Source organism: Amborella trichopoda, chromosome 1, assembly GCF_054954075.1.
Source record: "Amborella trichopoda isolate Santa Cruz 75 chromosome 1, AtrichopodaSantaCruz75HAP2 v2.0, whole genome shotgun sequence".
In the NCBI taxonomy this organism is placed as follows: Eukaryota; Viridiplantae; Streptophyta; class Magnoliopsida; order Amborellales; family Amborellaceae; genus Amborella; species Amborella trichopoda.
Genome location: NC_142336.1, coordinates 35,264,522 through 35,279,143, shown reverse-complemented (window position 1 = coordinate 35,279,143; position 14,622 = coordinate 35,264,522). Strand labels below are relative to the sequence as shown.

Sequence of the window (14,622 nt, the reverse complement as noted above, 5' to 3'; positions counted from 1 at the left end):
TTTTTTTTAAGGTTTAATCTAACCGATTCGACCGATTCCCGATCCGAATCACCGATTCAGATAGATTTTTGAAGTGCACGATTCGGGGCAACGATCCGTTTTTTAAACCACTATTTGCAACCTACTACGGTAGAAATAAGGTGCACATCAAAAATCCAAAAGTGTTAAAACTATGGAGAACCCTCAAATTAATCTCGACCACGATGTGTGAATATGAAAAAGAAAAATTTAAGTCTTACAAATAATGCATTTTGTAACAAACTATCTGGATTGTCTATTTTCAAGATTTTAAATTGCTTATAGATCTCCTCGATCTATATTATTTTTCAAATTTAAAATTTCATAGCCAAATATAAAAATAGATATCCAATGCATCGTAAGGTTTCACACATGAGAAGTATATCTAAGTAAACTTTAGAGGTATGCCTTACCTCTACAACGGAAAGGCGCCTTATACAAACCCAAGGCCACTGCTTCACCAGGATTTGGACTGGTGGCACAGGGGGTGGCTCTTTAGGGGCTTACACCCAATTTACCGGGCTTTGCCAGGGGCTTTTGGAAGCAGTTACAATCAATAATGGAAAAAAAAAAAAAAAATTTGTGTAGCCGAAAAATTGCTGGACATTTTGATCACCTTCTAAAAGTAAATTTTAAAGGCAAGAGATGAGGTATCACGGGTCTAGGAAAAAGGAGGTGTAAAGGTGTAAAACCTTCCAAAACTAATTTACAAATAAAGATTGCCCAAGTATAAAAATAATCACGAAAAAGAAAAATGCAAAGCAGAAAAAGTAATATTTAGCTGTGTACCACTGAAAAGGTATCTTAGGTCTGATATCCACTATCAGAAAAAGTATCAGCATGACTTTTGCGATCATACAATCTATGAAACAAGAAAAAACGAAGGCTTATGAACCCTTGACCAGCTGTGAAACTAACAAACAGTGTAGGAAACCACGACGGGGTAACCCGGCTCGAGTCAGGCAAGTATAAGGCAAGTCCAAGAGTGTTAATTTTGTTTTTTTAATATAAAAATCCAAAAAAAATGAAAAACATATTTAAAGTAACATTAAACAAAACACATCTAATTGAAGATGAAAAGAGTAGTAAAAACTAGATTTTAAAAAATCAATTTGTGATCAGAAGTATTTTAAAAAAAATCTAAAAGAGAAAGAAAAATGTAAAAAGATTTATGGAAAAAAAACACTTTCCAATATATGTTAAATCGACAGAAAACATTAAAAATAAATTTCTTATGTTTTTGGATTTTTTAATAAATATTTTTTAATTTTTTTTAAGAAACCGAGCTTGACGATCGAACCAGGCTTAACTGGACGTGTTCAATCCGAGTAATTCGGGCTGGTCTGTGTCAACCCGCCAGTTTTTGCAAACATGCTACAAGACATTAACTTTGTCAACCATAGCAACCAACCAATATGACTGTCATACCACCAAATTCCTCTGTCAGTCCTTCAAACTTGGGCATAAGAGCCACAAGTTCACATCACTTCATCATCATTACTAAATACAAGTATGGCTTACAGCAATACCCTAAGAGAAAATTAATGTGGAGGACAATTTAGACTGTAGAGTCTCTCCTAGAATGGTGACTGCTCATATGATGACATTTATCAGTGATCTAGTTTGCTTGGTCCATTTCACCGATGAAATGTTCCAAGTCCCTTTCCTTTTTTATGGCAATCACAAACGGGATTAGTGCCCGTCATCATAAGTGAGAAATTTTTAATGTATGTTCCAAGAATAAGAGATCTAGAGCATTTGAGGCTTTGGTTATAAACCCACAGTAGATCAGAAAGAGACCTAAGGGGTAAAAGAGCTTCAGAATGGTAAAACTCCAAAGAGCTTCCAATATGGCTTGTAAAGGGAATTTAAGAAATGAATGCAAAGCATTCTCAAAGAAGAGCTTTAGTAATTAGCAGGAAGTTGCATAACAAATATATTATTGCACAAACTCTTGTTCATATGAAGATGGTCCTTCTATAAATTATGGTAACAACCCCAGACCCAACACACCAAACAAATAATAGATACATTGTTCACATCATGGAAGGACATGCACGAGATAGCAGGTTTGGAAAACATTGGAGATCATGTGTCCAACACGAAGTTAGCCCATAAGGTAGTGTCGGAATATCAGTTGGTCCTCCTTGGCCATACTTAATTCTTTATTCCATGTATCTTCAGATGGACTCCCTTTGCAATCCTAGGCAATTCACAATGCGAAAGGTCTCCTTTGCTAGGTATTGATCCCATTACGACCTGGGATGACAATCCCAGGCAATCAAAGAAAGGAAAGGACTCCTTTGCTTGGTATTGATCCCATTACAACCTTCAACGATCAACCTCATGTTCTTGCATTTCTAAAGAAACCTACAAGTGACAAGTTTCAACAATTAAGGGCAAGGCAATTCCATTCATCAGCATTCATTTAGTTTCTGTTGTTTGAAAGTTAAAAATTCATATGATTATAAACACACTTTGCAGCATATACCGGCCATCTGCACTACCAGCAAATAACTGGAGTAATCACATTTTGATTGGGTATCCAAGTAAAAGCCCATTAGGACAGACCACAATATAGTTTCTAGTAGGAAGGACCATGGTGATGAGGATCCTACAGTCAAGACCCTAGGAGGAGAAGTGTGCCATAAGGGACAGACCAACAATGGTCACATGATAAAAATGGCCCAATTATTGGACCCCACATAAGATACCTAGGTTTCCTTGGTGGCACATTTTTTTTAAAGAGAAACTCACAAATAAAGAATAAGACCCAAAATTGGCCATTAAATTAGCCAAGTTGATTTTGTTTAAATATTTCCTTGTTTTTCGTAATTAATTTCTTTACTTTAATATTTTGTAACATTTTCTCCTCTCGTTTTTTTTTAATCTGTTAACGTTTGTATTAAAAGGTAAAGTACCCAACTTACAAAAAACAGTTGGCAACATTGTTGATGAGGATGAATTTAGCTCTTTCTTTTTTGAGTCACATTTCTTGGCCACGTCTTTACCTCACCCCAAGTTTGAGGTTCTTACCTCAATACTAAAATCCAGATCAAATTCCATTCATTCAAATCTAAATAAATTATAGGGTTCCTAATTGTGGTGTTGAATCAACATGAGGTGCTGATTCCTCTCCCATGCATTAAAGCCATTAATTTTCTATTTTGTTAGGTGTTTATGCGCACCAAAATAAAAGAACCCTAAGTCCAGGTATGTCCCTTCCCTAAATCCCATCATCTGTTTTTTTTTTCCCCCTTTTGTTATCAGTTTAACCCCACAACCATCAAAGATCCACCTTACCAAATTCATCATCCTCCGTATCCTCTTAAAACTATCATTCTAAAGCCCTAGTAAGCTCATATTCTACTTCCAATAGCCATCACCACACCCGTACACTCTGAAGCCTTAGATTAGGCTTTATCTAATCTCATGGCCCCAAAATCTATCCTCTACGCTTGCTGGTCTTGCTAATGTTAGGGTTGATCTCCCTCAAACCATCTAAAACCTAGTGGAACCATCTTCTTCATCCTTCCAAGCCTTAACCCATTTTTTCCTCATCCCTCTCCTGCAAATCAGTCATTAAAAATGAAATCAAATGCCTCAATCCCCTCCATGTCACCCAAATTGAATTTTCCTTTTATAGATCTAATCGCCTTACTTCCAAACCACCTTAATTTTAATTTAGATTGATTCCAATTTTTTCCTTTTCAGCAAGGTTGACTGTACTGTGTATTAATATTTAACAAAATTATAAAAAGTCTCCCATGCCCATTGCTGGCAGCCCAAAGGCTGGATGCTCGGAAGGCATGAGAAGCAAGAGAGAGAAAGAATAAAAGACAGCAGTGAAGAGAGCGAATGAGGAAGAGAGGTACATGACGGCCCACATCTCGGGTGCTCTGACTAAAAGCTAACCAGAAAACTCCGGCTATCCTCACAGAGGGACGGCAAGTACAAAAACAGGTGAGACCACCATTGATAAAAGTAACCTATAAGGTTGATTCTAATATTATACTAGCTGTTGCTGGACTGGTAATTTCCAGCAACCAACACTCCCTATAACCTCCCTCGATTTAATACCAACACTTACCCTATCCATCCTAAACTTCAACCAGCAACCATAGCTATACTGTCCCCATCTTTAGCTTCCCTGACTATTACGTAGAAGCCCTTCATTTTTTTTTTGTGATTTAACCACCTAAACTATTGTTGCTCCATGTTTAAAGCACAGCAACAGCTATATGACTTGTTAAGATCCAAGCACCCTTGGTCCTAAATCACATAGTTACAACAAGCACCCATCATACGGAATGGTCCTGCTTCCAAACTGCAGTTCCAGTGTTCCACGACCCCGGAGCTGACCCGTCATGGGAGCACATACCTGCTTACATTGGATGGTGATCCCACTTAACATTGGATCATGACTGATAGGTCTATTGGGAATATATATGACCAAAGAAGGCTTATACTATGGAATACAGTTAAATCTAAGTTATGCTGTTCATACCTTATTTGCAAGTGACCTGAAAAGAAAGAACACATTAAATATAAATTTGATCTTGGAACAAAAAACTTACCCAAAAAGTGGCCACAAGATCTAATTAGTAAATTAACACATAAAATTTAAATTTGATTTTGGAACAAAAAACTCACCCAAAAAGTGGCCACAAGATCTAATTAGTAAATTACATGGGTCATAACCGATATGTCACTATCAGAAAAGGAAACGTTCAAGGCAAATTCAAAATTTGGAACCCTACCAAGAAAAAGTAGCTGCAAGGTCAAAATAAGGATTTAAAAGGATTTAAAAGGCAAGTAATGTGGTCCATAATGGATATATAAGTTACTTGAAGAAAATAAAGACATTCAGTGGTAACCTACCTTAAGAGATGAACAAAACTTACTGTAAACAGTACTTGCCTAATGAATAAAACTCAATGTAATGAGCTAAATTAATTTGAAATTAGAATGCATGTGCTCATATTGAGGCTAGCCACTGGACAAACGATCTCCTTGATCATTCTATAAACTTGACGTATTTCTGTTTAGCACAATATAAAATTGTGTTTATCACCAAGTAAAATTTAATAGAAAATAATGTATTAAGTATGTTAAAATCTCAATCATTGCTAACAAATGTCGTCGAATGAAGCATCATGCGGCCACGTGATGCGCTATCTGGCTGTAGGCGAATTGCACCACCCCAAATAGGCAGGAATTTGCAATGTGTGTGGGTGCATGTGCATCGCATTCGGGTGCAATGCACCAGCATAGCTAACCCTGCCGATGGGTGGAAACCTTGCTCACGAGCAGAACCAAAAAACCCAAACCTTCCTGAAAAGGCGGGGAAAGGAGCACCAGCATAGTTAACCTTGCTGATGGGTCAAAACCTCCTAGAACCATGGTTCTTCATAATTCATCATCATCATCATTATCATTGGAGCCTTTTCCCAACTGTTTGGGTCGGCTACACAAATCCTAGTCCGCCATTATGCTCTATTAAAGGTCATACCCTCAGTGAAGCCATAAGCCACTATATCTTTTTTCACTATTTCCAACCACGTCTTTTTGGGCCTATCCCTTGCCCTTCTGAACCTTCCACTTGAACTAACTTGCATCTCCTAAAAAGTGTTGTACTCAGTCTACGTTACACATGGTCAGCCTGCCTAAGTCTACTTTTTCTCATCTTATAGCCATTTGGAGCCACACCTAAGTCCTCCTAAATGTATTCATTTCGAATTCTTTCCCTTGTTGTCTTGCTACTCATCCATCACAGCTACACTCATCCTATGGGTATGTTGTTTCTTGACCGCCCAACATTCTATCCCATAAAGCAAAGCTGGTCTCACATATGTCCTATAGAACTTGCCCTTCAGTTTCATTTGTATGCGGTGATCATATAAAACTTCGGTCGCACATCTCTACTTTGCCCATACAACTCTAATTCTATGTGAGACATTTTCCTCAATCTCTCTATTTTCCTGGGTTATTGACCCAAGATATCAAAAATGCGCTCTTTTTGGTAATTCTTGGCCGTCAAACTTAACTACTTCCTCGTCTCTGCTCCTATTATTACTAAACTTGCATTCTATATATTATCTTGGTCCGGCTAATTTTAAAATATTTTGATTCTAAAGCATCCCCCCAAAGTTCTAACTTTGTATTGATGCCGCTCCAGGTCTTATTGATCAAAACTCAGAAAAGGAAATGAAAATTGTGTTCCCAAAGTTCTTTTTTTAAAAATGGGGTTTTTTCCTCACATCTTTGAGTAATTGTTTGATATTTGTTTGATATTGTTTTGGGCATCATTTTAAAGGTTTAGAGTGCAGATTCACTAAATATTTAACGGATTCAAGGCTGAGGAGATTAAAAACTAGAAATCAAAACTTCTTTCAATTTTGGGTTTGGTATCTAAAGTCTAGAACCAAGGATCAACTTCTTTTGGTAAGTTTCTTCTCGCACTACTTTTTTCTTTGAATAAATGTCTTCTTCATCATCCAGTAACAAAGATCCGGTATGGAGATTCAAGACTCAACAACCCAAAAGATCAAAATAGTACTTTTTGTATACCATGTGAGAAAACATATTTAGAGGGTATCTTCCGGAAAAAAGCACATCCAGTGTTTCAAAAAGTGCTAGATGGCGCCTATGCGACTGGGGAGGTCAAGGCTGCCCAGCACCTAGGCTGGTGCCCAGAGCCTAAGCGGCCCAATAGAAAGAAAAATGTCTCTATAGTTTGTATAAATATAATTGCATAAAACATAAGCATTAGGGATTTAGGGCACATCAAACGTATAGTACACAAGTCCACATAGCATACACTCCTCCATACTCCATAACCATAAGTCCATATCCAATTATCCATAGTTTGATAGTCCACACTCCACAGTCCACATATAGTTAAAACTTAAAATTTACCAACCAAATTACCAAAGTTACCAAACCCCAAACGGATGCATGCCTCTCATCGTTTTTCATTTTTACAAGAATCAAAAAAATTGTTTATCTCCTCTTTAACAGCATATTTACATGGGGCAACATCCCCCCTGATACATGCATGATGTTTCTTGCACCAGTTTATGCCCCCTTTTGTATCATTTTCACAAAACTTGTATCTTATGCAATTTTTATCCAAAGGATTCGGGTTGTAGCCATATTTCCAACCCGGATCACCACTTTGATTAGATCCCGAAGAAGACATATCAAAATAATACAAGCAATAAAAAAAAATCACTAACTTTGATTGCTCGATCTCCAAACTTCCACCTCTAAGATGTTTCTAAGGACTCAAAATCTTCTAAAAAAACCTCTAATAGATTTATAAAACATCCAAAACTAAATCTAATATCAATGGGTGATGCTTAGATCAATTTCTCGTAACTTTGAAAAACCCTTCGATCCTATAGAAATCACCAAAAACTAGTTTTTTGGGGTTTTTCTCTCTCTAAAATAGGCTGTAATAGGTTCTAGGTAAACCCACAATTGTGCCCCTTTAATATTAAAAAAAGACCAAAAAAATGCCCTCAATGAAGGCCCCCTGGGTCTGGGTGCCAGTCTAGGCGGGTTCCTAGGCACCTAGGCAGGCGCCCAAGGATTTCCTGCCTAGGCATGGGCGATGCGCCCAGGCCTTCTAGATCTCCTCTCCGGCTGCTGGGGGGTCCACTTTTTAAATCACTGAGCACGCCTTGTCAGAATTACCCGGGATGTAAGGGCATGCCCTCAAGCTACAAATGCGATTAGAAGAAAGATTCGAGCATACTTTGATAGCCTTACAAAAGAAAAAGTAAAGAAATAAAAAAAAAAAGAACCATTGGATGATGAAGACTCTAAAGGTGGAAGAAGGCATAGGGTTATAAGGGACACGGTACTAAATAATGGTGGATATGTTAGACATAATAGGCCTCTCTCTGAGGGGCCAATGGATGCATTTTGCAACCCTAACCCCGAAGAGGATAGGCAGAAAATAAAAATAAAAATAAATAAAAAATAAAAAAAATAAAAGGACACTTGAACATAGAAACAAGAAAGGAGATGGGTGTTGACAGGAAAGCCGGATTTCTTGTCAACACCCCTCAATAGATTCAAGGTTCTAGTGGATGCAATAGAACGTTTGGGCCCAAGCTCAAACCCCCTCATTTCGTGAGCTTAGGGAGCCTCTTTTGAAGGATGACGTGAATAAAACTTTGAGTTATATAAAAGAACGGTGAGAGAAGTATGGGGTGACTATCATATGTGATGGATGGTATGATGGAAAGTTCTAGAGCATTTATTAAGTTTTTTGGTCAATTCTCCCTTCGACGCTTTTTTTTTTTTTTTTTTTTTTTTTTGTAAAATCTATTGATGCATTGGACAAGTCATGTGATGAACTTTTTGGGGAAAACAATGTGGTACCAATTATCACTAACAATGGTGCTAATCACTCTGCAGTTGGGGGATATCTTGACTTTGGAGAGGAGGCATATGTTTTGGGGTCCCTGCACTACTCGCTGTCTTGATTTCATGCTTGAGGACATAGCAAAGACATCTAAGGTCAAACATGCAAACACAAAAGCTAAGTTTCTCATTGATTTCATCTATAGTCAATTACCTACCCATGATGAGAGAGTTTACTAAAAAGAGAGGCAGATAGTGAGAGCAGGAGTCACTAGATTTGACATGCCAATTCTCACTCTTCAAAACCTATGTAAGAAATAAAATGCCCTAAGGAGCATGTTCACTTCAGAGAAGTGCCCAAAAAACAAGAGGTCAAGGCATCAAGATCGGAAATAATAGAGAAAATTGTTCTTAGCACATCCCTCTAGATCCAATTCTACTACTATTCATCGAAAATGTCTCGCCCTTTAGTGAAAGTGCATCAATTGGTGGAAGGAAATGCACGGCGTGCCATGGGCTACATACATGAGGGTATGATTACTATGAACGAAGAGATAAAAATGACTTTGAAGAATGATGAGACCAAATACTATCCCAGAATTTAGACTTATTGATAGGAACCCAGCTTCACCGGTGCCCCACCATGCAATAGGGCATTTCTAAATCCATCTCTTCATTATAAGAACCCTTCTAATGAATTGGATCGTACAATAAATGGAAGGTTCTTAGATTTACTCAAGAGATTGGTCCCTGATCCTTTCTGTACAGATTGGATTCAAAGTAATGAATTGATAAATTTCAAGGGTGCACTTAGGAACTTTGGACATGATATCATGATTAGTAACAGGTATACCACATAGTCAGATGATCAAAGTTTGACTTTGACTAAAAAGTTCTTAACTTCGTTGTGTGTTCTTTACTTTGTTATACTTGTATTGTTGTATGAAACTTAAATATCTAAAATAATACGCAGCTGAGTGATGGGTATCATATATGGGAGCAAAACACAAAATCTCCAACGTCTCGCTATTCAAGTGTCGAGCCTCGCAGGCAACTTATCTGGTCGTGAGCGCAACTGGAGCGCATTTGAGCATACAAGTCTTTATTTGCTTAGTTTTCAATTTTCTAGAATCTAGATTGTAGAAAAACAGATATCCGTTGGCCATTGCTTAAGTTAAGTAAAATCTTCTCTCCTTTGCTTGTATGATTGTATCTTTGCTTGTTACCATAGTTCAATATCAAAAAAAGGAATAGGCTAGAGCAGCAAAAGTTGAATGATCTCGTCTATGTACGATATTGTGAGTGCCTTAGGGAGAGGTTCTTGAAGCACATGCATGTGGACCCAACTGTAATGGATGAACCCGTGGGCACAGAGTGGACAGTAGATCTACGAGCTGAGCGGTTGTTTGAGAGTGAGGAACTCACGTGGTTGGATGTCACCTAGAAGTAGACTAAAAAAAGAAGACAGTTGGGTCCAGATCGACATAGGCTCCAGAGATCAAGGAGGCTGACTCACATGACATGGAGGAGGAAGAAGTGAGTGTATGTGGACAGCAATGATATTGACGACGATGATGCCTTAGCCTCGTGTTCGGATGGGGGAATTTTTCTGTCACATGAACGTCCACCATTTATCGTTCCCATGAACGTCCACCATAAGCGTATCATGCACTGCCCTAACAGTAACATTGCCCTTAACAAGTCCATGACTCATCAAAAAGTTCCATTTTATTAAGTTTTGAACATACACAGATAAGCAGTTTTAACTGTCAAATCATGCAATACAATAGTCCACATATGGCAGCTAAAGACAATTGACATGGATATTTAAAGACTAACATTGCAAAAATGATAGTAGCTCAGTCGACCTGGCACAACTATTGATAAAACCAAGCAAGGAATTTACATGAACGAGACTCAGTTTAAGTTACATGCTAAATGCAGCTCAAATTTTCAATATAATATAACAGAAATCAAGCGGTTGGATATACAATCAAATGACAGAAAAGTTATTAACATAACTCTTTATCGTGGTGCTCAGAAACATATTTTGTTTAAAGCACATGAAAAATCTGAATGAAAGCATGTTGTGGCTTATGCTATCATTTTCACATGAGCTACGTAAACAATTGTCATATATATCTTCAGATTCTGATTCTTTTTCAGTTTTTTGACCGGTTTGACAGCTGATTGGTCTGGTTTGACTAGTCTGACCGAATCGGTATCCCAGCTGTTCGAGCTCTGGTCCACTCTTTAACAGCATTGTCATTTACCTTTCTTCCTTTTTTGTATTTTCTTTTTTACTAGATGAGCAGAATACGAATCCACAACCTTAAAGTTGCATTAAGTACCTACATGTCAGGAATAAGCTTGAACCATTACTTTACAAAATTCCGACAAAGTCAGGTTTTCGAGTCGGAACACAGAGATTATGGAATAACAGTAATTACACATCGAGCATCAAATGCATCTTTCTACACAGAAGTTAAAAACAACCAATTGATTAAGTTATATAGTAATAGGTCTTACAAGAGACTGTTGAATACCAACCAAAAATCACAATACATGAAGAGAAGATCCCATTGTGTACTGTTGCTGGGACACTTATAAAAACCAACCATCACGATGCATAATGCTACCCATTTAAGGGATGAGAAGATCCCCAGTGTGTATTGTTGTTGGGGCACTTATAAAATCCAACCATCATGTTCTATAATATTATCCATACAAAAAGAGGTCGCGGAAGCCATTTCTCTTTCTTGAAATAATTCCAATAGGACATGGGTGCTTACTATTTATCGGTAAGCACATGACTGGATAGTATTCCATTGTCGGGGCACGAAAGTTTCCTTGGTGATAGGATAACCAGGCCATTGGTGAGTAAAGTCAACTCTATTTCTTCCCTTCCAATCCAACCAATCACCATTAACACCATTATCCTCATGAGCCTCATCTGCAACTGCTTGATGATACCTTGTGGTCTTATATCTCGACCCGTTTCGATTGAGCTGCTCTCTCTTCCTCCAATTCATGTTTCTGGCTTGCCACGTATTCCCATCTTTTATTTTATCAGGAAAATGAGATACTTGAAAGTCGGTCTCCCATCCTCTACGGTCCCATGAATTATCTTCAGTTATTTCCCAACCACTTGAGGGCGAATAATCATTCTTCACAGTTTCTGAAGGTTCATCACAATCCCCCCAGCCAGAGCAAGGCACCAAATCATTCAATTCATTGCCAATCCTATTTGAACAAAACTCAGGCCCCCAACCAAAATTTGAATGCACCTGTTTATCAGTTTCTTCATCATTTATCACCCTTGTATTCTCGAAACCCAGGCCAAACTGTTCGTTATCTTCTAGTGTTGTATCTATATCAGGTGGGTCAAACAGATCTTCGGGATCAACAACTTTTGAGTTCCAATCAACTTTGTCGATGTAAATGTCGGGATCAGGAAGAGCAATATCACAGCGAATACCATTAATCATGGCCCAAAACCTCTGTTTTGCATTGTGAAATGCTTCTTCACCGGCAGAGTCATTCCATTGAACAATATTTGCATACATTCCCATCACTTTCTTTGTTTCGCAGAGCTTTGGCCAGGGTATGCAGCACACTGAGGTGCAGAACTCCTTCTCCCACGAAGGCACAGTGGGTTTCCAAAATCCTGGAATCAGAAAAAAGACACGGCATGTCACATAAAAATTCAGAACAAACCAAAACAGAATGCAAGAAAACCCGCCCTCTCTCTATCTCAACACCACACAAGAGAATCTCTCTCTCTCCCTCCCTCCCTCTCTCTCTCTCTCTCTCTCTCTCTCTCTCTCTCTCTCTCTCTCTCTCTCTCTCTCTCGCTCTAGGAAAAGAAAGGCAATAGAATAGGGTGGATGACAAGGATCAACGGAAAAAACCACGTATACCAATCGATTTCCAGGCAGAGGTCACATAAATTAGGTAAAACTGACCCAAAATAAAATGGAATACCAAACTTGAATCTAAAAAAAGGTTTCCAAATAAGCAGATATCTCATGCAAAACCTACAAAAACCAAAAACCAAGCAGTATCAACCTAACCCCAGAAACAAAAAATCCAGATGGAGAAAAAAGGAAACGAAAGAAACACAGCATTCAAATTCAGAGACGGTAACGCCGAAGTTCTAACAGAGAACCAACAACGTCCTAAAAACGCCATGATCAACCCAAGAATTACATGGTTAAAGAAAAGACTCAAAGAGAATGAAAACGCAGCTCACAAGAACACCTACTTAATTTTCAAGAAAGCAACAGAAACCCTAGAGAAAGAAACGCCATCAATCAATACCCAAGAATCGAAATAAGAATAAAGAGAGGCAGAAAGAGCGCAGAAAACCAAGCATAACTCAAATAGAAAACGGAAGCACATAAAAAATATAAGAAATGAAAGAAACGGATAGAGAGATAGAAGAGAGAGAGAGAGATAATACCTGGAGGAGGTTTCCTGTGGGTTGGCCTGGTGCTTTTCTTGGAGGCTTCATGAGTACCGATGCCCTGTGATGCTCTCCAGTCCGCCATGTCCGGAGAGAGAGAGAGAGAGAGAGGAGAGAAAAAATACTCTCGGAAATTGGGAATTTGAGGTATATCTAGAGAGAGAGAGAGCGGGGAGAAGGTTAAGAGAGAGAAGCTCGGGCTGCCAGGTAATCTCAGGAGTTGGAGCGAGAAAGAGCCTGCGTCTGCCAGGTAATCTTGAAGTTAGAGAGAGAAAGAGATGCTTGGTCTAAGAATGTAGAGAGAGAGAGAGGAACGGGTGCAGGGAAGAGAGAGAAAGAGAGAGAGAGAGAGAGAGGGGCAAAATCTAAGGAGGCAAAAGTTGCAGCTGAATTCCAAGACGCAGACCGGGATTTTGTGCCTACCGGTCCACCTGCATGTCGGCCCACGCTTCCTAAATGCCTTTCTATTTCTTGGAATTTCCACGACTAACCCTCAAATTGGTGAAATTTGGAGGCGCAATCAACGTCAGCCTCATTATACGAACCTGTAAACCTAAAAGGAAAACGTTTATATAGAGCCGAGGCTCTAAACAATCAAAATAGATCCCACCTCAAAAATTTCATTACAATAGGTTGTTTTAATGTCCAAATATCTTCAAATTGATCATTTTGATATCAAGATGCATGTACATGAGAAAAAAAATAGATTATAAGTTTTAAAAATAGCGCATCTTGTAACACATTTTTTTACTGTCAATTTTTAAGATTTTCAAGTTTTTATAGATCTGTTCGATCTACACTGCTTTTTAAACTTCTAATTTTATAATTAAATATAAAAATATATTTTAAGGCTATCACTCAGATTTTTACTATTAAAACCACATTTCTCGGTACTATGTGAAGGTGTATTTTACTTAGATTGTTTAGAGCCTCGGCTCTATACAAACCGCACCCAAAACAAAAATGGAAAGAGGTGGAGAAAATTAATTTTCACGCTTTTTTAGATTTGAGATATTGTGGAGTTATTATTCTATCTGTCATGTGGTCACTCAAACATGAATGTAGGAATTACATTTTGGGAAGTTTGGCAATTATATAAGGTTACAATCTTATTGGTGGTAATAAGAATGTGACACTACAAGGTGGATTATGTAAGGAGATTTTGCTAATGTGATCGTTTGCAATGACCTCACGCCTTGGAAGCTGAGTACCATTATGGATGAGATTCTCCTATTGATGATGGCTCGAGAAGTCGGTTTTTGTTTATGTCCGTCATGGCTTCAACTTGGATGCTGATTTTCTTGCTAAGCTTGTTACGTCCTCTTCGTGCTTTTGTTCCATTTTTTGTCTTTACGTTTATTTAGTTTTTTTCGCCCTTGTAACTTCTTTTTATTATCTCAATGAAAAGATCTTAATGTTTAAAAATAAAAAAAATATCTTCATTTTTTTTTATTTTTAAGTTTTATATCTCAATAAATTAAAAGTTTCAAAACATATCTTGAGTCGTGCAAATTTTAAGTTTTATATCTTTTAACTCCCTAAATTAATTTTATCTTTTTAAAATTTTTTTTTACCCCAAACAAATATTAAAAAGACATATCATTTCTAAATACCATCGTTTCTTTTTACATGTGATTTTCCCTAAATCTCTCGCTACCTATTTTCCTACTCTCCTCTCTTTTGTATCTCTCTCTCTCCCTTAGAGAGACAAAGGAGGTGAATGTTAGAGAGAGACAAATTTGGAAGAATATATCACGTAAAGAGAT

The 14,622-nt window shown here is 37.8% G+C and overlaps 1 protein-coding gene across 4 annotated transcripts; it reads right to left on the bottom strand.

Annotated features, from left to right (window-relative positions):
* Positions 1-1,930: 1,930 nt before the first annotated feature.
* Positions 1,931-13,242, bottom strand: LOC18433294 (uncharacterized). 4 transcript variants are annotated; one of them, XR_966647.3, is made up of 3 exons: positions 12,854-13,242; positions 10,942-12,058; positions 1,931-2,388 (listed from the first exon to the last, which is right to left on the bottom strand). XR_966647.3 is itself a non-coding variant. In XM_011624667.3 (3 exons), exons 1-2 carry the CDS (start codon positions 12,939-12,941, stop codon positions 11,187-11,189), a joined length of 960 nt encoding a protein of 319 aa, XP_011622969.1. In that variant the 5' UTR covers positions 12,942-13,242; the 3' UTR covers positions 1,931-2,388; positions 11,184-11,186. The 4 variants fall into 4 exon arrangements, 3 of the variants coding, with proteins under 3 accessions (XP_011622969.1, XP_088719347.1, XP_006843451.1); XM_011624667.3 differs by having other exon boundaries at positions 11,184-12,058; XM_088863221.1 differs by lacking the exon at positions 1,931-2,388 and adding an exon at positions 10,727-10,742 and having other exon boundaries at positions 11,184-12,058.
* Between the last annotated feature and the right edge of the window lie 1,380 nt (positions 13,243-14,622).